Source organism: Apium graveolens, chromosome 5 (genome assembly GCF_009905375.1).
Source record: "Apium graveolens cultivar Ventura chromosome 5, ASM990537v1, whole genome shotgun sequence".
NCBI lineage: Eukaryota > Viridiplantae > Streptophyta > Magnoliopsida > Apiales > Apiaceae > Apium > Apium graveolens.
Window position 1 is genome coordinate 315,622,933 of NC_133651.1, and position 25,605 is coordinate 315,648,537.

Consider the following 25,605-nt stretch of genomic DNA (forward strand, 5'->3'; position numbering starts at 1 on the left):
TTGTTTTAAATTAAAAAGGTAACGTATTTTAATTCGAAAGGAAATATTAATGATTGAAAGATATGATACGATTAATGTTTTTAGGTGTTTATAAAAGGTTATATCTTCAACTAAAAGTAAATGTGAAAAAGTAAAAGTAATTACCATTAATTATATTATGTTATTATTTATTTTAGGTGTATTTATTTATCCACAAAGTACCAAAAACAGGTACTCCCTCTGTACCGAAAAACTTTTCCCATTCGGAATGTCGGGATTGTTCATAACATGAGACAAATTACTAATTTACAACTAATCTATATAGAACTAATATAGTCATGAGTGATCTTGTTGGATTCGTATTTATGAGTACTTTAATACAGTGAAATTTTTTTATTTAATACTAATACGGAATTCAAGATATTAACGATCAAAAGTGTGTGTTGGCAAACGTGTCCAAAGTAAACAGAAAAGGTTTTTAGGAACGGAGGGAGCACCAAAACTTTTAATGTTTCAGCTTTTATATAATAGTATGGTATAGATATATATAAATTCGATCTCTTCTCCTCTATAAATTCATACACATATTCTACTTCTAATAGAACTTTTAATTATATGTATTCCTTAAAAATTCGAATTATCCTCCTATATAAATTCAAACTCCTACACTACCAATATAATTGTTAATTATATGTCATACTTATAAATTCGAACTATTCTCCTTTATAAACTTGAACATCTATTCAACTTCCAATAAAACTTTTAATTATAAGTTTTATCTACTATTTTGCACTCTTCACCTTTATAAATTCGAACACCTATTCAACTTTTAAGATGTTTAACGATTTTTTTTATTTATTAGTATTTAAAATTCTATAAATTTAAAAAATAGATTGAGACAATCTATAAAATTAAAAAAATAGATTGAGTCGATTTAACCGCACTTCGCATCGGCGTTATAATATTGTTCTAAAGAACTTAAAATATATGGATTAATTGAACAATTTATTAAAATACTGGAAATAATTGGTTAGAACAATATTCTACAAATTGCTCGTTAATCATTTATCATATATAATAATGTAAATATGTGTATATTTATACATTTCTTTAATAATTATAACGTTTTTTCTTAGTGAATCGCTCTCTTATTTTTTGAGTGAACCATTTTTTTATTGAACACATTTTCTTTACTCAGTCAAATGTTATTACTCTTCTTCGTAAACTAATTGTAGTTTTATCTATCTAAATTTGGAACAGAAACTCAAAACAACTATCTTTCATCATTATCTGTTTTTGTTAGGTTTAAATTTCAACCTATTTGGAACCTATTATCTGTTTTTGTTAGGTTTTAAAACCCTAAACCCTAAACCCCCAAACCCCAAACCCTAAACAAAAAAACCCTAAACCCTAAACCACTAAAACCCCAAATTAATTAAAAACTTTTGATCAACAAATTTCTCTTGGTAAACCACTGTAAGTAATGAAGAGTTTTCACTGAGTATTGTAGATGCTCGATGCACGGTCTGGTTCATGAACGACTAACTCCACTTACAGTTCTTCATATGATATTAATTATGTGGTCTTGTACTCATCTCAAACTACTATCATAATTTCTCCGTACTGACACTGTCCATTCGGAAATCTCTGTCACTAAAAACAAATTTGCTGACTTCAACGACACACAGAGACTTGATTAGATAAATGAGTCTTCTTCCAGTGTTAACCATCAAAATTACAGATTAACATTTCTTCTTTCTTCTGACAGATAGAACTATCTGAGATTCCTGTAACAGCAAAAACTATTATTTACTTATTACAATCTAGTTTAAGTTAATTAGGATCCTCGAACTACAAATAGGCTAAGTCATATGTCTTTCATATAGCTACTATAAACAAGTGCACTATTTTTTATTTCACCAAAAGATTTTATAAATTTTAGACTATATGTGCGTAATCCATATATTATTTTTCAATCCACGATCTACTCGACGTTACGTTGGAATATCAACGGGGACCAAAGTTCTAGCTAACATGCCTGTATTTATAAAATCATAATTTTATCCTAATTTATTAATACATAATATTTAAGTTCAAAATTATAATTTACAAAATCTAGTTTAATTTTAAATCATAATTTATTAATACATAATATTTAAGTTAAAAATTATTTCAAATAATTGACTTAAATTTTATCCTATTATCTTCATAAAAAATTGCAAAGTAATATTCGACCCTCAAAATTCATCATTTCTATATTTTACTAAATTATATATTTTATTCACATCTACAGTCACATTTAAATTATACATTATATTTTTATTGCAATATTAATATAAATTATATTATAAAAACAAAAACAAAAATAAAAAAATAAAATTTTAGAGCTAAGATGCAGAAAAGAATAAACGAAAAAAAAGGTCATTTCAAGCAATCCCATGCAATAATAAGCAATCCCATACAATAATTAAGATGATAGCATACTTGATGTATCCAAAAGCTTCCGATATCGTTTTCATTCACTGGATCCCACCTTAAACAACGACGTCGTTGCATATTATTTTATCTCAAAACCCTTAAACTCAATTTTCCCCAATTCCACCAATTCTTTATCTCAAAACCCAAAACCCTTCCGCCGCCGTGTGTTTTCTATGGATGCAGCGAGGGTGTTACTCAATCGATTTCTTCAGAGGTTTGCGGCTACAAACGATCGTCACCTATCCTACCGTCAAACTATCAACGCATTTCCAGCTGAACACATGGAGGTGCTTCAATGAAGCAATCAGTTCGGTCTCGTTCCTCTAATTCAGTATGGAGAAATCTTTCGGTTTCGTAACAAGTTAATGCTCGCTGGTTTGCACAATGACTTAATTAGAGGCATCTGCATCAATCTTATGGGGTATGCAACCTGCATTATGACTAAGTATCCGCTCCATAACTTCATAAATGAGGAAGGGTTTCCCATCATTGGTGGTGAGGGCGGCGGAATCGCCGCGGGGCACAGAGTGGGCGTAAGGATCAATGATCATCAATGGTCATCTCAAGGGAACATAGGGATGCGAAATTTATTGCTGGGTGGATCTTTGGTGCGGCTAGTCTGTCACGGGCCTCTAAATGCTGCCCAGTCAAGATACACTTATCAAGATACACTTATTAGGGAGAAGTCAATTTACTTGATGAAGAGATTCTTGTAACTCCAGAGGAACGAATTGTTTTTCAATAAGTTGTCAACCCAGCACCGCTTCAGGTAAAAAATTAAAAAAATAAAGTTTCTGCATTCTTTGCATTTTTCACTTGCTCAATTTGCTGCTTGTTTTCAGTTTTACCGTCAGCACACATGCTAGGGGCGGCGGCGGCAGCAGCACCGAGTAGACAAGACCATAGGCTTCGTCTACCTCAAGTAAGAGTGTTGTTTTATATTTATAGTCAACAAAGTTTATCCATTTAGGAAACATCTATTTAGGGTAGAAGATTGTTATACTAGAAAAATCTTCCATAAGAAAAATATAGGTGAATCAGAAGTTGTAATAGTATAGCAACTTTTTAATAGGAGAATCAGAAGTTGTAATAGTATAGCAACTTTTTCTAAGGGGTGGAAGATTTTTCTAGTATAGCAATCTTCTACCCTAAATAGATGTTTCGTAAATGGATAAACTTTGTTGACTATAAATATAAAACAACACTCTTACTTAAGGTAGCCGGAGCCTATGGTCTTGTCTACTCAGCTACCTCTCAATGAGTGGTAACTCTGCTGCTGCCGCCCCTAGCATGTGTGCTGGCGGTAAAACCTGAAAACAAGCAGCAAAATGAGCACGTGAAAAATGCAAAGAATGCAAAAACTTTAATTTTTTTAATTTTTTACCTGAAGCGATGCTGGGTTGACAACATATTGAGAAACAATTCGTTCCTCTGGAGTTGAAAGAACCTCTTCATCAAGTAAATTGACCTCTCCCTGATAAGTGTATCTTGACTGGGCAGCATTTAGAGACCCGTGACAGACTAGCCGCACCAAAGATCCACCCAACAATGAATTTCGCATCCCTATGTTCCCTTGAGATAAACATTGATGATCATTGATCCTTACGCCCACTCTATGCCCCGCGGCGATTCCGTCACCCTCGCCACCAATGATGGGAAACCCTTCCTCATTTATGAAGTTATGGAGCGGATACATAGTCACAACGCAGGTTGCATACCCATAAGATTGACGCAGATGCCTCTAATTAAGTCATTGTGCAACCCAGCGAGCATTAACATGCATTAACTGGTTACGGAACCGAAAGATTTCTCCATACTGAATTGGAGGAACGGGACTGAACTGATTGCTTCGTTGAAGCACCTCCAAGTGTTCAGTTGGAAATGCGTTGATAGTTTGACGGTAGGATAGTTGACGATCGTTTGTAGCCGCAAACCTCTGAAGAAATCGATTGAGTAACACCCTCGCCGCATCCATGGAAAACACACGGCGGCGGAAGGGTTTTGGGTTTTGGGTTTTGAGATAGAGAATTGGGGAAATAGGTGGAATTGGGGAAAATTGAGTTTAAGGGTTTTGAGATAAAATAATATGCAACGACGTCGTTGTTTAAGATGGGATCCAGTGAATTAAAATGAAAACGATACCGGAAGCTTCTGGATACATCAGTATGTTATCATCTTAATTATTTTTGTTTTTGTTTTAATAATATAATTTATATTAATATTCCAATAAAAATTTAATTTATTATTTAAAAGTGATTGTAGATGTGTATAAAATATATAATTTAGTAAAATATAGTAATGATGAATTTTGAGGGTCGAATATTACTTTGCAATTTTTTATGAAGATAATAGGATAAAATTTAAGTCAATTATTTGAAATAATTTTGAACTTAAATATTATGTATTAATAAATTATTATTTAAAATTAAAAAATATTTTAAAGACAAAATTTGATATAAATATGACGATAGCACTTGAAAATTTTAAATTAATATTAATATTATATTATAGGCACTTTAAAAATAAATAAAATTTAAGATATTGATTTTTAAATTTGGAGTTTAGCTAACACAGGCATGTTAGCTAGAACTATGGTCCCCGTTGATATTCCAACGTAACCTCGAGTAGATCGTGGATTGAAAAATAATTATGGATTACGCACATATAGTCTAAAATTTATATATTTTTTTGGTGAAATAGAAAATAGTGCACTTGTTTATACTAGCAATATGAAAGGCATATGACTTGGCCTATTTGTAGTTCGAGTATCCTAATCAACTTAAACTAGATTGTAATAAGTAAATAACAGTTTTTGCCGTTACAGGAATCTCAGATAGTTCTATCTGTCAGAAGAAAGAAGAAATGTTAATCTGTAATTTTGATGGTCAACACTGGAAGAAGACTCATTTATCTGATCAAGCCTCAGTGTGTCATTGAAGTCAGCAGATTTGTTTTGTTTTTAGTGACAGAGATTTCTGAATGGACAGTGTTAGTACGGAGAAATTATGATAGTAATTTGAGATGAGTACAAGACCACGGTATTAATATCATATGAAGAACTGTAAGTGGATTTAGTCGTGCATGAACCAGACCGTACATCTAGCGTCAACAATACTCAGTGAAAACTCTTCATTACTTACAGTGGTTTACCAAGAGGAATTTATTGATCAAAAGTTTTTAATTAATTTGGGGTTTGGGGTTTGGGGTTTTGGGGTTTGGGTTTGGGGTTTAGGATTTAGGGCCTATGGGTACATAAGAAATGTATTGAATTGATTCTTTTTAATGAATAGATCCGATCGCAACTTCGAATATGAAATTCAAAGGGATCAAATAGGAAAGGATACTCTGAATCATAGAACTAGAATGAAATATATGATCAACCAACATTTATCGAATTTGAAAAAGAGTCAGAAGAGATGGTTCGATCCTCTTATTTTGATTTCTCGAACCGAGAGATCCATGAATCGGGATCCTGATGCATATAGATACAAATGGTCCAATGGGAGCAATAATTTCCAGGAACATTTGGACCATTTCGTTTCTGAGCAGAAGAGCCGTTTTCGAGTAGTGTTCGATCGATTACGTATTAATCAATATTCGATTGATTGGTCTGAGGTTATCGACAAAAAAGGTTTGTTTAAGCCATTTCGTTTCTTTTTGTCCAAGTCACTTCTTCTTTTGTCCAAGTTGTTTTTCTTTTTGTCTAACTCACTTACTTTTTTCTTTGTGAGTTTCGGGAATATCCCCATTCATAGGTCCGAGATCTACATCTATGAATTGAAAGGTCCGAATGATCAATTCTGCAATCAGTTGTTAGAATCAATAAGTCTTCAAATCGTTCATTTGAAAAAATTAAAACCCTTCTTATTGGATGATCGTGATATACTTCCCAAAAATCAAAATTCTTGATCAATGGAGGAACAATATCACCGTTTTTGTTCAATAACATACCAAAGTGGATGATTGACTCATTCCATACTAGAAATAATCGTAGGAAATCCTTTGCTAACACGGATTCCTATTTCTCAACGATATTTCACGATCAAGACTATTGGCTGAATCTCGTGAAACCATTTCATAGAAGTTCATTGATATCTTCTTTTTATAAAGCAAATCGACTTCGATTCTTGAATAATCCACATCACTTCTGCTTATATTGTAATAAAAGATTCCCTTTTTATGTAGAAAAGGCACGTATCAATAATTATGATTTTACGTATGGACAATTCCTCAATATCTTGTTTAGCCAACGCTGAATCCCGTGAAACCATTTCAAATATGTTGTAAGGAGGGGAAATTGTCACATTTATCTGTTTTAGTAGGGCGGGAGTGCTTCCTTTAATTATTCACAATACTATGTCGTTTTGGTTAAACTTTATTTTAGAGTGGTGGGCAAGTCATTAGTGTCGGTTGTTATCTAGATGTGGTGTATAAACTGCCACGTGTCGGTTGTTTCACCTGCTTACTGTCTTATATGTATGATTGACAAGCTGCCAAGATTATTATGGAATGATAAGAACTTTTCTTTATTACTGTTATATTTGTGTTCTTGCTTTATTTCTCATTTCTTGATTCAATCAAGTAGTCATTGTGACAGATTGACGCAGATGCCTCTAATTAATTCATTGTGCAACCCAGCGAGCATTAACTGGTTACGGAACCGAAAGATTTCTCCATACTGAATTGGAGGAACGGGACCGAAATTGCTTCGTTGAAGCACCTCCATGTGTTCAGCTGGAAATGCATTGACGGTAGGATAGGTGACAATCGTTTGTAGCCGCAAACCTCTGAAGAAATCAATACACCCTCGCTCCATCCATGGAAAACACACTGCGGCGGAAGGGTTTTGGGATAAAGAATTGGGGAAATAGGTGGAAATGGGGAAAATTGAGTTTAAGGGTTTTGAGATAAAAAAAATATGCAACCCAAACCCTCAAACCCTAAACCCTAAAACCCCTAAAACCCAAACCCCAAACCCTAAAACCCCAAACTCAAAACCCAAAACCCTAAATCCCAAACCCCAAAACCCAAAACCCTAAATCCCAAACCCCAAATTAATTAAAAAAAATTATCAATAAATTTCTCTTGGTAAACCACTGTAAGTAATGAAGAGTTTTCACTGAGTATTGTTGATGCTCGATGCACGGTCTGGTTCATTAACGGCTAACTCCACTTACAGTTCTTCATATGATATTAATCTTGTGGTCTTGTACTCATCTCAAATTACTATCATAATTTCTCCGTACTAACACTGTCCATTCCGAAATCTCTGTCACTAAAAACAAAACAAATCTGCCGACTTCAATGACACACTGAGGCTTGATCAGATAAATGAGTCTTCTTCCAGTGTTGACCATCAAAATTACAGATTAACATTTCTTCTTTCTTCTGACAGATAGAACTATCTGAGATTCCTGCAGCAAAAACTATTATTTACTTATTACAATCTAGTTTAAGTTGATTAGGATCCTCGAACTACAAATAAATAGGCCAAGTCATTTGCCTTTTATATTGCTAGTATAAACAAGTGCACTATTTTCTATTTCACCAAAAAATTATATAAATTTTAGACTACATGTGTGTAATCCATATATTATTTTTCAATCCACGATCTACTCGAGGTTACGTTGGAATATCAACGGGGACCATAGTTCTAGCTAACATGCCTGTCTTAGCTAAAATAAAATGACTCCAAATTTAAAAATCAATCTCTTAAATTTTATTTATTTTTAAAGTGCCTATAATATAATATTAATATTAATTTAAAATTTTCAAGTGCTATCGCCATATTTATATCAAATTTTGTCTTTAAAATGTTTTTTAATTTTAAATCATAATGTATTAATACATAATATTTAAGTTAAGAATTATTTCAAATAATTGACTTAAATTTTATCCTATTATCTTCATAAAAAACTTCCAAGTAATATTCGACCCTCAAAATTCATCATTTCTATATTTTACTAAATTACATATTTTATTCACATCTACAGTCACATTTAAATAATACATTATATTTTTATTGGAATATTAATATAAATTATATTTTAAAAACAAAAACAAAGATAAATAAAATAAAATTTTAGAGCTAAAATGCAGAAAAGAATAAACGAGGAAAAAAGTTCATTCCAAACAATCCCATGCAATAATAAGCAATCCCATACAATAATTAAGATGATAGCATACTTGATGTATCCAGAAGCTTCCCGTATCGTTTTCATTTTTATTCACAGGATCCCACCTTCAACAACGACGTCGTTGTGTATTTTTTCATCTCAAAACCTTAAACTCAATTTTCCCCAATTCCACCTATTTCCCCAATTCTCTATCTCAAAACCCAAAACCCTTCCGTCGTCGTGTGTTTTCCATGGATGTAGCGAGGGTGTTACTCAATCGATTTCTTCAGAGATTTGCGGCTACAAACGATCGTCACCTATCCTACCGTCAAATTATCAACGCATTTCAAGCTGAACACATGGAGCTGCTTCAATGAAGCAATCAGTTCGGTCCCGTTTCTCCAATTCAGTATGGAGAAATCTTTTAGTTCCGTAACCGGTAAATGCTCTATGGGTTGCAAAATGACTTAATTAGAGACATCTGCATCAAATTTATGGGGTATGCAACCTGCGTTGTGACTAAGTATCCGCTACATAACTTCATAAATGAGAAAGAGTTTCCCATCACTGGTGGTGAGGGCGGCGGAATCGCCGCGGGGCACAGCGTGGGCGTAAGGATCAATGATCATCAATGGTTATCTCAAGGTAACATAGGGATGCGAAATTCATTGCTGGGTGGATCTTTGGTGCGGCTAGTCTGTCACGGGCCTCTAAATGCTGCCCAGTCAAGATACACTTATCAGGGAGAAGTCAATTTACTTGATGAAGAGATTCTTGTAACTCCAGAGTAACGAATTGTTTTTCAATATGTTGTCAACCCAGCACCGCTTCAGGTAAAAAATTAAAAAAATTAAAGTTTCTGCATTCTTTGTATTTTTCACTAGCTCATTTTGCTGCTTGTTTTCAGGTTTTACCGCCAGCACACATGCTAGGGGCGGCAGCGACAGCAGTCATTGAGTGGTAGCTGAGTAGACAAGACCATAGGCTCCGGCTACCTTAAGTAAGAGTGTTGTTTTATATTTATAGTCAACAAAGTTTATCCATTTAGGAAACATTTATTTAGGGTAGAAGATTGTTATAATAGAAAAATCTTCCATGAGAAAAATCTTCCACCCCGTAGAAAAAGTTGTTATACTATTACAACTTCTGATTCACCTTTTTAATAGGTGAATCAGAAGTTGTAATAGTATAGCAACTTTTTAATAGGTGAATCAGAAGTTGTAATAGTATAGCAACTTTCTCTAGGGGGTGGAAGATTTTTCTCATGGAAGATTTTTCTAGTATAGCAATCTTCTACCCTAAATAGATGTTTTTTCCTAAATAGATAAACTTTGTTGACTATAAATATAAAATAACACTCTTACTTAATGAGTGGTAGCTCTGCTGCTGTCGTCCCTAGCATGTGTGCTGGCGGTAAAACCTGAAAACAAGCTGCAAAATGAGCAAGTGAAAAATGCAAAGAATGCAGAAACTTTAATTTTTTTAATTTTTTACCTGAAGCGATGCTTGGTTGACAACATATTGAGGAACAATTCGTTCCTCTGGAGTTACAAGAATATATTCATCAAGTAAATTGACTTCTCCCAGATAAGTGTATCTTGACTGGGCAGCATTTAAAAGCCCGTGACAGACTGGCCGCACGAAAGATCCACCCAACAATGAATTTCGCATCCCTATGTTCCCTTGAGATAACCATTGATGATCATTGATCCTTACGCCCACTCTGTGCCCCGCGGCGATTCCATCGCCCTCGCCACCAATGATGGGAAACCCTTCCTCATTTATGAAGTTATGATGGAGGATACTTAGTCACAACACAGGTTGCATACCCATAAGATTGACGCAGATGCCTCTAATTAAGTCATTGTGCAACCCAGCGAGCATTAACTTGCATTAACTGGTTACGGAACCGAAAGATTTCTCCATACTGAATTGAAGGAACGGGACCGAACTCATTGCTTCGTTGAAGCACCTCCATTTGTTCAGCTAGAAATGCGTTGATAGTTTGACGGTAGGATAGGTGACGATCATTTGTAGCCGCAAACCTCTGAAGAAATCGATTGAGTAACACCCTTGCCGCATCCATGGAAAACACACGGCGGCGGAAGGGTTTTGGGTTTTGAGATAGAGAATTGGGGAAAGAGGTGGAATTGGGGAAAATTGAGTTTAAGGGTTTTGAGATAAAAATAATATGCAACGACGTCGTTGTTTAAGGTGGGATCCAGTGAATTAAAATGAAAACGATACCGGAAGTTTCTGGATACATAAAGTATGTTATCATCTTAATTATTGTATGGGATTGCTTATTATTGTATGGGATTGCTTGTAATGAACTTTCTTCTTCGTTTATTCTTTTCTGCATCTTAGCTCTAAAATTTCATTTTTTTTATTTTTGTTTTTGTTTTTATAATATAATTTATTTTAATACTCCAATAAAAATTTAATGTATTATTTAAAAGTGACTGTAGATGTGTATAAAATATATAATTTAGTAAAATATAGAAATGATGAATTTTGAGGGTCGAATATTACTTTGCAATTTTTTATGAAGATAATAGGATAAAATTTAAGTCAATTATTTGAAATAATTTTGAACTTAAATATTATGTATTAATAAATTATGATTTAAAATTAAAAAATATTTTAAAGACAAAATTTGATATAAATATGACGATAGCACTTGAAAATTTTAAATTAATATTAATATTATATTATAGGCACTTTAAAAATAAATAAAATTTAAGATATTGATTTTTAAATTTGGAGTTTAGCTAACACAGGCATGTTCGCTAGAACTATGGTCCCCGTTGATATTCCAACATAACCTCGAGTAGATCGTGGATTGAAAAATAATATATGGATTACGCACATGTAGTCTAAAATTTATATAATTTTTCGGTGAAATATAAAATAGTGCACTTGTTTATACTAGCAATATGAAAGACATATGACTTAGCCTATTTGTAGTTCGAGGATCCTAATCAACTTAAACTATATTGTAATAAGTAAATAATAGTTTTTGCTGTTACAGAAATCTCAGATAGTTCTATCTGTCAGAAGAAAAAAGAAATGTTAATCTGTAATTTTGATGGTCAACACTGGAAGAAGACTCATTTATCTGATCAAGCCTTAGTGTGTCATTGAAGTCAGCAAATTTGTTTTTAGTGACAGAGATTTCTGAATGGACAGTGTCAGTACGGAGAAATTATGATAGTAATTTGTGATGAATACAAGACCACAGGATTAATATCATATGAAGAACTGTAAGTGGAGTTGGTCGTTCATGAACCAGACCGTGCATCTAGCGTCAACAATACTCGGTGAAAACTCTTCATTACTTACAATGGTTTATAAAGAGGAATTTATTGATCAAAAGTTTTTAATTAATTTGGGGTTTGGGGTTTGGGGGGTTTGGGGTTTGGGTTTAGGGTTTAGGGCCTATAAGTACATAAGAAATGTATTGAATCGATTCTTTTTAATGAATAGATCCGATCGCAACTTCGAATATAGAATTCAAAGGGATCAAATAGGAAAGGATACTTTGAATCATAGAACAAGAATGAAATATATGATCAACCAACATTTATCGAATTTGAAAAAGAGTCAGAAGAGATGGTTCGATCCTCTTATTTTGATTTCTCGAACCGAGAGATCCATGAATCGGGATCCTGATGCATATAGATACAAATGGTCCAATGGGAGCAATAATTTCCAGGAACATTTGGACCATTTCGTTTCTGAGCAGAAGAGCCGTTTCCGAGTAGTGTTCGATCGATTACGTATTAATCAATATTCGATTAATCAATATTCGATTGATTGGTCTGAGGTTATCGACAAAAAAGGTTTGTCTAAGCCATTTCGTTTGTTTTTGTCCAAGTCACTTCTTTTTTTGTCCAAGTTGTTTTTCTTTTTGTCTAGCTCACTTACTTTTTTCTTTGTGAGTTTCGGGAATATCCCCATTCATAGGTCCGAGATCTACATCTATGAATTGAAAGGTCCGAATGATCAACTCTGCAATCAGTTGTTAGAATCAATAAGTCTTCAAATCGTTCATTTGAAAAAATTGAAACCCTTCTTATTGGATGATCATGATACTTCCCAAAAATCAAAATTCTTGATCAATGGAGGAACAATATCACCGTTTTTGTTCAGTAACATACCAAAGTGGATGATTGACTCATTCCATACTAGAAATAATCGTAGGAAATCCTTTGCTAACACGGATTCCTATTTCTCAACGATATTTCACGATCAAGACTATTGGCTGAATCCCGTGAAACCATTTCGTAGAAGTTCATTAATATCTTCTTTTTATAAAGCAAATCGACTTCGATTCTTGAATAATCCACATCACTACTGCTTCTATTGTAATAAAAGATTCTCTTTTTATGTGGAAAAGGCCCGTATCAATAATTATGATTTTACGTATGGACAATTCCTCAATATCTTGTTCATTCACAACAAAAAAAATTCTTTGTGCGTCGGTAAAAAATACATGCTTTTTGGGGGAGATACTATTTCACCAATCGAGTCACGGGTATCTAACATATTCATACCTAACGATTTTACACAAGGTGGTGGTGACGAAACGTATAACTTGTATAAATCTTCCCATTTTCCAAGTCGATCTGATCCATTCGTTCGTAGAGCTATTTACTCGATCGCAGACATTTCTGGAACACCTCTAACAAAGGGACAGATAGTCAATTTTGAAAGAACTTATTGTCAACCTCTTTCAGATCTGAATCTATCTAATTCAGAAGGGAAGAACTCGGATCAGTATCTCAATTTCAATTCAAACATGGGTTTGATTCACACTCCATGTTCTGAGAAATATTTACCATCCGAAAAGAGGAAAAACGGAGTCTTTTTCTAAAGAAATACGTTGAGAAAGGGCGAATGTATAGAACCTTTCAACGAGATAGTGCTTTTTCAACTCTCTCAAAATGGAATCTATTCCAAACATATATACCATAGTTCCTTACTTCAACAGGGCACAAATATCTAAATTGGATATTTTTAGATACTTTTTCAGGCCTATTGTCGCGGATACACCGATTGCCGATACTAAGTAAGAGTCAAAAATTTGTATCCATTTTTCATGATATTATGCATGTATTAGATATATCCTGGCGAATTCTTCAGAAAAAATTGGGTCTTCCACAACGGAATCCGATACGTAAGATTTCGAGTAAGTATTTACATAATCTTCTTCTGTTCGAAGAAATGATTCATCGAAATAATGAATCGCCATTGATATCGACACACCTGAGATCGCCAAATGTTCGGGAGTTCCTCTATTCAATATTTTTCCTTCTTGATGATTAATATCTCGTTCGTACACATCTTATCTTTGTTTCTCGGACCTCTAGTGAGTTAGAGACAGAGTTTGAAAAGGTAAAATCTTTGATGATTCCATCATCTATGATTGAGTTGCGAAAACTTCTGGATAGGTATCCTACATCTGAACCGAATTCTTTTTGGTTAAAGAATCTCTTTATAGTTGCTCTGGGACAATTAGGAGATTCTCTAGAAGAAATACGGGGTTCTGCTTCTGGCGACAACATGCTATTGGGTGGTGATCCCTCTTATGGGGTCAAATCAATACGTTCTAAGAAGAAATATTTGAATATCAATCTCATTGATCTCATAAGTATCATACCAAATCCCATCTATCGAATCACTTTTTCGAGAAATACGAGACATCTAAGTCATACAAGTAAAGAGATATATTCATTAATAAGAAAAAGAAAAAATGTGAAGGGGGATTGGATTGATGATAAAATAGAATCCTGGGTCGCAAACAGTGATTCTGTTGATGATGAAGAAAGAGAATTCTTGGTTCAGTTCTCCACCTTAATGACAGAAAAAAGGATTGATCAAATTCTATTGAGTCTGACTCATAGTGATCATTTATCAAAGAATGACTATGGCTATCAAATGATTGAACAACCGGGAGTAATTTACTTACGATACTTAGTTGACATTCAAAAAAAGTATCTGATGAATTATGAGTTCAATACATCCTGTTTAGCAGAAAGACGGATATTCCTTGCTCATTATCAGACAATCACTTATTCAAAAACTTCTTGTGGGGCTAATAGTTTTCATTTCCCATCTCATGGAAAACCCTTTTCGCTCCGCTTAGCCTTATCCCGCTCTAGGGGTATTTTAGTGATAGGTTCTATAGGAACTGGACAATCCTATTTGGCCAAATACCTAGCGACAAACTCCTATGTTCCTTTCATTACGGTATTTCTGAACAAGTTCATGGATAACAAGCCTAATCTTAGTGATGATATTAATGCTACAGAGGATATTGATGCTAGTGAGGATATTGATGCTAGTGACGATATCGATCGTGACCTTCATACGGAGCTGGAACTACTAACTATGGATTCCAAACATTCATTATCTGGATGTGAATGAGTCGAATTACTTCTCCCTCGGTTGTGATAAGGAGGATAAGGAAAAAAAAGATTTGAATTCCTCTTACTATTCTTAATATTGTAAAGTGTAAGGATGCCATGTTTTCTAGAGTGAGAAGCTCCTCCTCTCTAGAATTTCTTTTTTCCCGCCTAGCTATTACACGGATCTAATATCCAATACTTGCTATTATCCAGCAGTCCATCCCTCTCTTTCTTCAAACTGTTCTTCCTTACAACCTTCATCTCGGCTCCTTTAATCATTCACTCTACACACGCTCTGTATTTACTTACTCCCCTTCTCTTCACCTTCATTTCAACTCCCATATTCCCTATACTTTGATCTTCATGGGGTCCCGGAATTCTGAAAATTCCGGCAGCATGAACTCGGAAGAATTTTCTAATTTCATTGGACATAACTATGTGGCTCCTCCATTGCTTGCTCTACCAGCAGTTGACCATCAAGTTTTCTTGGCTGATGCTACTCGAAATAGTGACTAGTCTCCTACTACGGCTCAAAGAATCTATGAGGAAACAAGACTTATCCTTGAATGGTGGTTCCACCAGGAGTGATTCTGGTCCCAGCAAAGATAAATCTCTAAAAGGTATACAAAATCCTCTACTTCTGTAGCAACTAAACGCAAAGGTAACTCACCTTCTAGCCCCCCTGTTTTAGAGGATTTACATGATAATATCTCTGTGCAGAATGTTGTTCTACGGTCTATGTCCCAAAAGAAGTTGTGGCTGAATTTAGCACCCACACAGAGTCTGTGTCAAATAATGATGCTAATACTCAAAACCCGAAAACTTGCAGTTCTATTGTCATGAAAAGTATACCTTCTCAAGAACCTACCGCTAATGCAAATGCAACTGCAAAAATAACTTTCAATGAAGATGGTTCGGCTACTATTAGGCCACCTAAAGATTTTTTGGTTAATGCTCGAAAAAATTGGAGTACTAGCATCCTAGGGCATTTTATTGGGGGAAGCTTTGATTTTCGTTTTGTTCATGAACAAGCTTTCAAACTTTGGAAGAATCGTGGCTTGAGCAGGGTGTTTTATAGCTCTAAGGGCTATTTTACTTTTAAATTCAATTCTGAGAAATAAAAGAATGAAATTCTTGGTCTTAACTCGGTTGTTGTGGGAGGAAGAACTCCCACAACAACCGAGTTAAGACCAAGAATTTCATTCATATTGCCAAGGTTGTGGGTTTGCCACTGAAATTTGATGAAGTCGCTGCAAAATTCGAGCCTACTAAGTATGCCTCTGTCCAGATTATGTTGTCTTACTCCAGCCCTAGGCCAGACTTTGTCTGGGTTCCGGTTTTAGATGAACACGGTGATGAGGAACTGGTTAAGATCAGCATCATTTATCCTCAGCTCCCTTACTACTCTTGTAGTCACTCTTGTAGTCACTGTAAAGCATTTGGGCATTCGTTTTCGAGGTGTGCACATAACCCAAATGCTGCGAAACCGACTCCTAGACCCAGGCCTGGAGGAGTCACACAGGGTGCTTCAAAAATGGCAAAGAAGGATCAGACCTTGAGCAAAGTGTCTAATGACATGGTCCAAGAACGGGAAGGCCCCAGCAATGCTTTGCAAAGTAGGGCACATACTCGAGCTGAGGATGTCAATCCAGTGGTTTTTGGTGAGTTTTTAGGCTGTGATTTGGTTTTGGATGGTGATCAAAATTTAGAAGATGTTCAACAGGATGATAATGTTGATGATTTGGAGGAATTTGATCAGGACATTGACACGAATTTAGTGGAGAATTCTACAGTTCAGTTAGAGGAGTCAATGGAGGCGGTTCCTGCTGTGGAGCCGTGTGCAGCTCCTTTGGAAGCTAATACCAAGATTCATGTTACAGAACCTATTGACAATACTGTTAGCAGCATTGTTGGCACTGAGGTCGCAAATTCTCCGGGACAAAAGAGAAGACGGGGTCGTAGTAAAGATGCTCGAGCCCCTCAGACAACAGACATTACAAGCAACACACCCAGAGCCCACACAGCCTGCAATGCACGCAAGAAGAGTTCCAAACTGGCTGTCCAGCCAGTAAGCTTAAGACGTTTGAGATGAGATTTGCCTCATTGAATGTGAGGGGGCTTAATAAGAGTCCACATCAAAAGGAACTTCAAAATTTTGTCACCATGAATAAAGTTGGTTTAATAAAGTTGGTTTAATGGGTGTTCTTGAAACAAAAGTTAAGGCTCATAATGCCTTGAGAATTTCTAAGAAAATAAACAAATATTGGCGTTGGATGTTCAACTACGAGCATCACTACAATGGTCGAATCTGGGTTGGATGGGATCCTGGGGTTTGGCAAGTCTCTTTTCATTCCAGTAATGCTCAATGTATCACGTGTTTTGCTACTTTCCTTGAGAAAAATATAACTATTCTGGTTTCATTTGTGTATCATTTTAACGTTGCTTGTGACAGGGTTCCCCTTTAGAACTATTGTACAAATTTGAATAAAACCACTTTGCCTTGGTGCTTGCTAGGTGACTTTAACAGTGTGCTTGACATCAATGAGATTTCTGGAGGTAGGGAGCATTGGACTCGAGACATGCAAGTCTTTAAAAATTTTGTTACCGATTTAGGCTTGGGTCATGTTCGAACTACCGGTGAACTCTTCACTTGGACTAATAAACGTCCCCAAGACCCTATTCTTAAAAGATTGGACCGAATGATTGCTAATGCTTTATGGTTTAACTGCAAAAACATGGCAGAATTGCAGAAAAACAGTGCAGTTTAACTGCAGAAACACAGCAGTTTTCCTGCAGGAAACAGAGCAGAATGAAACTGCTAATGCCTAGTGCCTGTTGCTGCTGTTTAGTCGTTGGTAATGGACTGGAGGCTGTTGCGTTTCAATTCTAAAATCAAGGATTTTATTATAAAAAATTCAATATTAACCGGGTTATAAACCAGTCGGACCGACTAATCGACTAGTGACATTCACCAACTTTTATTTTCACACCGGGGGCTAAGTTGTATTCTGAAAGAGATCGAAAAAAAAAACAAGATTATTTTTTCCGAGTCAGTCGATAGAACAACAATGCTATAAAGTGATTAGAATTTTCAAACACCGAGTACTAAAGCGTTGGTAAAATGTGACCTGAAGAGCATTTCCAACATAAAGATAATAAATAATACCTAAATCAATTAAGAGGCAGATACAAATCACATATAAATCGACTCACCTGCACACGTACTAATTTTTCACCACAACGGGCTTCACTGGGTGCTAGATTTCTTGTGCATCTATGTGGATAAGAAGATGATGAATCCAAGGCGGGACTTGTGGTGCCTTGGTTGTTGTAAAGGCGGGCCAGAGTGAGTTGGGCCTTTTCCAAAGCGCCAAGCTGCATAATCAAAATTTTGGTTTAATATGGAATCATATATAACATATATGGGTTGTGAGTGTAGCTTGAAGAAGGAACACATACATCCAAGTGGAGGAATGTGTGAATTTTGTCCCACAAACCACGCATGCATCATAGATCACAACACCACTTGTGCCAGGCACGAGTAAGTTCCTTGCTATCGCTAGTCCCAAATGTGAATCAGAAGTTGCAAGCTTATAATTTTTTCTAGGGTGTGGAAGATTTCTCTCGAGGAAGTGTTTTAGCTTGTGAGTCAGAGTTGCTACACAAGGAAACAAACTATAAATTTGTTGTGAAAAAAGTGTAAAGATACGCGGAAAGAAGTGGGGTTTGTGTTTTAGGCCTTACAAGTGGATATAGCATTCAGTTCAAAAAGAGCTTCGGCATCAGATGAAAAGCGTTCAGCATCTACGAGCTGAAAGGGGGAGCTGTTCAGCATACTTTCGGGTATATATTAATGAATATAAGATTTTTTTAAATTAAAAAGGTAACGTGTTGTAATTAGAAAGAAAATATTAATGATTGAAAGATATGATACGATTGATCTTTTTAGTGTTTATAAAAGATGATATCTTCAACTAAAATTAAATGTGAAAAAGGCAATCGATTAATTACCATTAGTTATATTATGTTATATTTTTCTCAAAAATTATGGTGTGATATTTTCGGGTATATACTAATGATTGTAAGATTTGTTTTAAATTAAAAAGGTAACGTGTTTTAATTCGAAAGGAAATATTAATGATCGAAAGATATGATATGATTGATGTTTTTAGGTGTTTATAATAGGCAATCGACTAATTATCATTAATTATATTATGTTATATATATAAATATATATAAAGTAGTTAATACGAAAGAGTACGAGATAATTATATATTATGAGGCAGTACAGAACCTGCTGTCCAGGAGGATGATTAGGACAGTGATCAATCTCACCGAAGATTACATCCACCATCCCAACAAGCAAGCAGTAATGCCAATGGCAATATGGATATTTCTCTTCAATTGTCACAACATTTTCCCTCTTCCCCACCATGTGTACAACATCATCGCCACCAGAGAACCCCACAACATAAACCAAACCATCCTGCAAATGAAATAGAGAGGAAATACATAAGTGAAGCAGGCAAATCATTACGATAGAGATAAATGACGATACCACAAAACTTACCGAGCCAACAAGATCAGACAGATTTAAAACTGTAAGTGCACATACATTTCCAGCATATAAAACACGAGAGCCGGGCTTCTGAAAAGCATAAAATAAAACATAATTACTTAAATTAATTAATTTGTTGCCAACTCATACGCTATTCCATGTTGCTATTCCATGTTCTGACATACGGTAATACTTACAATCCATATATTGGTAAAACGACCGAGTGCAGCACCCAACTTTGATCTAAGCTCGACTTCAGTTGTCCTCATTCTGAGAGAAAAAAACCGAAATAAGTCCCAACACAAAAAACTAGGCCAGAAGATGGAAACATAAAGCTCTGCATTATTGTGCATTAAACATTGATAACAGTAAAAAGGGCCAAAAGACCCAATTTGGAGCCAGGGCCTAACCCGAATGTTCCTGGGCCTAGTGCCAAAATATTTGGGCTTTTATAAAAAAAAGTTGAAGCAAATTGGAGTCGAGTCATATGTCTTACAATGTCAATTGCAGTTAAGCTTTTACTCAACTCAGACATGTGGTCCTGTTCTAACATGTTAGTCTGTCTATTATCATTACCCGTCACTAACTAGCTAAATTCAATTATGAGAGAAAGCTTTGTAATTCATGCTACAAATGAATTCACATAACATCCACTGTTTAATCAAAGAGCACAATATGCCAGTAAGAATCAGGATCAGCAATAAACCCAAAAGCAATCCTTGGCATCACAATAAGAATAAGATTTAAGAGGTTGACATTTTATCCGCAGTCTCTAATTGTCTAATGTATGTGTTAAAATAACATTTTGAATATTTAACTACACAAAAAACTTCCATCCAGCAGTCCGTGCATTTGTAACCTTGCTTGGATAGGTCTTAGCTAATAGCGGCCACCATGTCACTATAATGTTCTCTGCCAAAATATGTGTTCACTCCAAATAACACCACATAGTTGCCGATGCAGAAATATGTACTGGGTTGTTTTCGGAAATGGCCGTAATTTAAATACTCATGTATCCAATTTTCACACACCTAGACTTTTATGTACAAATATGTGTTCACTCCAAATAACACCACATAGTTGCAGATGCAGAAATATGTACTGGGTTGTTTTCGGAAATGGCCGTAATTTGAATACTCATGTATCCAATTTTCACACACCTAGACTTTTATGTACAAAAGAAGATAAGATGTTAAAGGTATTTGAATACTCAAGAATATATTTCTCACTAAAGCACGATTACAACTCAAGCCTGTTATGTTAATCTACAAGAGACTAAGGTTTTTGATGGACAAAATGGTTGTAATGTTATATAAAATTTATTTGTTTTCATCAACTGCATTATAACTTATTAAACATGGTTGTCACGTTACAAGTCTGAGGCAAGTCGATGGACCTTTGGCTAGTCGACTCGTACTAGTCGACTAGTCGGCAAAAATATATATTATTAATAATTAAATATAATATATATAATGTACATAGATGTTGTATAGATGAGTACCTAAAAAGAATGCACACTAAAGATTAAAGAATACATATTAAAGAGTAGAAAGAAAATAAGGAAGTAATGTACTTCTGAATTGTGATTATGTAACAACTAATGAATAACAGTTATAGTGAAATCGTAGAACATAATCAACAATGCAACTTACAAATTATGAGCATAAATCAATGCAGTTTCAATAAAAAAATAGCATATTGTAGAAACAGAGCAGTTTGACAGCAGAAGAGCAGAATTGCACAAATATTAGTGCAGTTTAACTGCAAAAACATGGCAGAATTGCAGAAAAACAGTGCAGTTTAACTGCAGAAACACAGCAGTTTTCCTGCAGGAAACAGAGCAGAATCAAACTGCTAATGCCTAGTGCCTGTTGCTGCTGTTTAGTCGTTGGTAATGGACTGGAGGCTGTTGCGTTTTAATTCTAAAATCTAGGATTTTATTATAAAAAAGTCAATATTAACCGGGTTATAAACCAGTCGGACCGACTAATCGACTAGTGACATTCACCAACTTTTATTTTCACACCGGGGGCTTAGTTGTATTCTGAAAGAGTTCGAAAAAAAAAACAAGATTATTTTTTCCGAGTCAGTCGATAGAACAACAATGTTATAAAGTGATTAGAATTTTCAAACACTGAGTACTAAAGCGTTGGTAAAATGTGACCTGAAGAGCATTTCCAACATAAAGATAATAAATAATAACTAAATCAATTAAGAGGCAGATACAAATCACATATAAATCGACTCACCTGCACACGTACTAATTTTTCACCACAACGGGCTTCACTGGGTGCTAGATTTCTTGTGCATCTATGTGGATAAGAAGATGATGAACCCAAGGCGGGACTTGTGGTGCCTTGGTTGTTGTAAAGGCGGGCCAGAGTGAGTCGGGCCTTTTCCAAAGCGCCAAGCTGCATATAATCAAAATTTTGGTTTAATATGGAATCATATATAACATATATGGGTTGTGAGTGTAGCTTGAAGAAGGAACACATACATCCAAGTGGAGGAATGTGTGAATTTTGTCCCGCAAACCACGCATGACATCATAGATCACAACACCACTTGTGCCAGGCACAAGTAAGTTCCTTGCTATCGCTAGCCCCAAATGTGAATCAGAAGTTGCAAGCTTATAATTTTTTCTAGGGTGTGGAAGATTTCTCTCGAGGAAGTGTTTTAGCTTGTGAGTCAGAGTTGCTACACAGAGTTGCTACACAAGGAAACAAACTATAAATTTGTTGTGAAAAAAGTGCAAAGTTACGCGGAAAGAAGGGGGGTTTGTGTTTTAGGCCTTACAAGTGGATATAGCATTCAGTTCAAAAAGAGCTTCGGCATCAGATGAAAAGCGTTCAGCATCTACGAGCTGAAAGGGGGAGCTGTTGAAGAATTCTTCAATTGACTTGACTGATTCCCGGAGCAAGAAAAAGGGCGTATCCAGAGGCACATTCAAAAAGGATATGAATTGGAACAAATTCCTGAGGAACATAAAACCAAATTAATTTTTTATGTATAATCATCCCATCTCGAGTAAAATATAATATAAATGAACACTAACAATCAAACAAGCAAATAAACTGAAACACCCAAATATACTCACAAAACCAACAGCAATTGAAATAGTGAATAATATTACTAGGGATTAAAAATAAATTACCACCCCATAGGAACGTTTAAGATCTCCACAAGTGGTCGCTCTAACTTCCCATGAAAAAAGACTTCTTTTATCATCCCCATCATCATCATCTGCTCTGTTTCTTCTTGCTCTGTTTCTTCTTGGAACGGCTGCCATTGGAACTGTTTTACCCATAATTGTAAGGACGATGGAGAGTGATTTCTTTCGTTTAAATACCTGCATTCCGTGGGCCGGGTTTGGAGGCATGAATACCGACCCAATCATCAAATCTGTAATGTCTATCACATTTAAAGTTTTTATTAAAAATTACTCACTCCGTTTCTAAAAACATATTCTGTTTACTATTTTGGGTTATTCAAAATACATTTCTTGTTTCTATTTTAAGCCGTATAAAAACAATATTCAATATCCACTTCTCCATAAAAAATAATAGGGAAATTCTTGATGGTACCCTCGTAAAATTGGTTTTTTTCAATGGTACCATCGCATTTTTTATTTCTACCGATGGTACGCTCGTACTTTTTATTTACTTTCTATGGTACACTCGTGTACTTTTAATTTACTCTCTATTGATTTCAAACTGTAAAACAAATTGTATATTTGAAATCCTTGCGAAAAGTTACATAAAATAGACTCTTAAATCATGTAAAACAGAGTCAAAATGAGTGAGATAAATTCAAACTTCATAACCAAACTTTGATCATTAATATCTCACTCATTTTGACTTTGTTTTACATGATTTAAGGGTCCATTTTATGTAACTTTTCACAAGAATTTCAAATATACAATTTGTTTTACAGTTTGAAATCAATAGAGAGTAAATCAAAAGTACACGAGTGTACCATGGAGAGTAAATTAAAAGTACGAGTGTACCACGGGTAGAAGTCAAAAATGCGATGGTACCATTGAGAAAAGCCAATTCTATGAGTGTACCATCAAGAATTTCCCGAAATAATATTTGTTAGATATATTTGATAATGTCATGGCTAATATAATTTATGTTTAGATTTCAGATCTTACTTAACAGGACAAATCAGTACTTAACTGTTGATCAGTACTTATACTGTAAGTCAGGACTTAAGGATATCAGTACTTATATTATCAGGAGATAATCATCAGAAGTTAGATATCAGAACTTAAGTGCTGAAGGACGATCAGATAAGGACAGTAGCTAATTAAAGGAAAGAAGATCGAGATAAACATAAGAAGAGATATGCATAAAGAAAGAGTTTCGTGAAGAATGGAATACTTGGATGAAAAGATATCTTATTGATATATTTTAGGAAGCAGAATTATATTCCATATCAATTAGCGATTATCTTGTAACTGTGTAGTATATAAACACAGACATAGGGTTTACACTAGAAGTGTTATCATATTCGAGAAGATTATTCATTGTAACCCTAGCAGCTCTCGTGATATTTGTTCATCACTGAGAGGTAACAGTTCCACACTGTAACAGAGTTTATTGTTTCAATAAAGTTTGTTTTCTGTTACTTAATATCGATTTGATTGTATTATACACTGTATTCACCCCCCTTTACAGTGTGTGTGACCTAACAAGTGGTATCAGAGCTAATCTGTTAACACACATACAGTTAAAGATCCAAACACAATCATGTCGGACACAGAAACTCCAACTAAGCCTACCAAAACTGAGGAACCACCAAAGACACAAATTCAGAGTCGGTATGAGACCATCAGAGTTCCCATACTGAGACCATCTGAATATCCCATATGGAAGGTAAGGATGACCAGGTTCCTGGAAGCAACAGATCCAGAATACCTTGATAGAATCAAGGAAGGGCCTCACAAACCAACCAAGCTCGCTGTTGCAGTTGCAGGTGAAGCAGCAAAGACCGTACCAAAGGAGAAGAGTGATTATACTGCTGAAGATATAGCATCAATTGCTAAGGATGCTAAGGTACGACATTTACTGCATAGTGTCATTGATAATGTAATGTCAAACAGGGTAATCAACTGCAAGACTGCTAAGGAGATATGGGATGCTCTGGAAACAAGGTGTCAGGGAACTGACACAATTAAGAAGAACAGGAAGACAATACGCACTCAAGAGTATGAACATTTTGACTCAAAGACTAATGAGTCATTGAATGATTTATATGATAGATTTGTCAAACTTTTGAATGATTTGTCATTGGTTGATAAAGAGTATGATCTTGAAGATTCAAACCTTAAATTCCTGTTAGCTCTTCCTGAATGCTGGGATTTGAAGGCAACGACAATAAGAGACAACTACAATCTTGATGAAACAACTCTTGATGAAATCTATGGAATGCTCAAGACTCATGAGCTTGAGATGGAACAAAGAAGCGAGAGGAAAGGAGGAAAGTCAAGGACAGTTGCTCTTAAGGCTGAAGAAGAATCCCCCAAAGCAGCTTCCTCAAGGAAAGACAAGGGTAAAGCTCTTGTCATAAAGTCTGAAACTGAGTCATCAAGTTCTGAAAGTGATGATGACTCAGATTCTGAAAGCTTGCCTGAGACTGATGTTGATGAGGAGATGATGAAGCTGTGTGCTCTTATGGTGAAAGGAATCACAAAGATTGCATATAGGAAGTTCAGGAAGGGAAATAAGTTTTCCAGGAAAGGCACAAGTTCTGACAAGAAGAATGTTAGATATATTTGATAATGTCATGGCTAATATAATTTATGTTTAGATTTCAGATCTTACTTAACAGGACAAATCAGTACTTAACTGTTGATCAGTACTTATACTGGAAGTCAGGACTTAAGGATATCAGTACTTATATTATCAGGAGATAATCATCAGAAGTTAGATATCAGAACTTAAGTGCTGAAGGACGATCAGATGAACAGAATTATATTCCATATCAATTAGCGATTATCTTGTAACTGTGTAGTATATAAACACAGGCATAGGGTTTACACTAGAAGTGTTATCATATTCGA

The 25,605-nt window shown here is 35.1% G+C and overlaps 1 protein-coding gene across 5 annotated transcripts in view; it reads right to left on the reverse strand.

Moving 5' to 3' along the window:
• The window catches only part of LOC141659506 (uncharacterized), a 36,027-nt gene extending 12,670 nt beyond the window's left edge, over positions 1 to 23,357 (reverse strand). For 2 of the 5 annotated variants that reach the window (XM_074466403.1, XM_074466400.1), the window contains exons 1-8: positions 22,039 to 22,180; positions 21,791 to 21,952; positions 19,739 to 19,811; positions 19,554 to 19,631; positions 19,278 to 19,469; positions 18,728 to 18,794; positions 18,443 to 18,641; positions 18,197 to 18,257 (exon numbers count right to left, since the gene is read on the reverse strand). In XM_074466403.1, coding sequence (XP_074322504.1) covers positions 18,197 to 18,257; positions 18,443 to 18,641; positions 18,728 to 18,794; positions 19,278 to 19,469; positions 19,554 to 19,631; positions 19,739 to 19,810 — 669 coding nt within the window. In that variant the 5' untranslated portion in view covers position 19,811; positions 21,791 to 21,952; positions 22,039 to 22,180. Of the gene's footprint in view, positions 1 to 18,196; positions 18,359 to 18,442; positions 18,642 to 18,727; positions 18,795 to 19,277; positions 19,470 to 19,553; positions 19,632 to 19,738; positions 19,812 to 21,790; positions 21,953 to 22,038; positions 22,252 to 22,337; positions 22,517 to 22,695 lie in introns of those variants that run through there. The other 3 variants (XM_074466401.1, XM_074466404.1, XM_074466402.1) reach the window with 3 other exon arrangements.
• Positions 23,358 to 25,605: the final 2,248 nt, after the last annotated feature.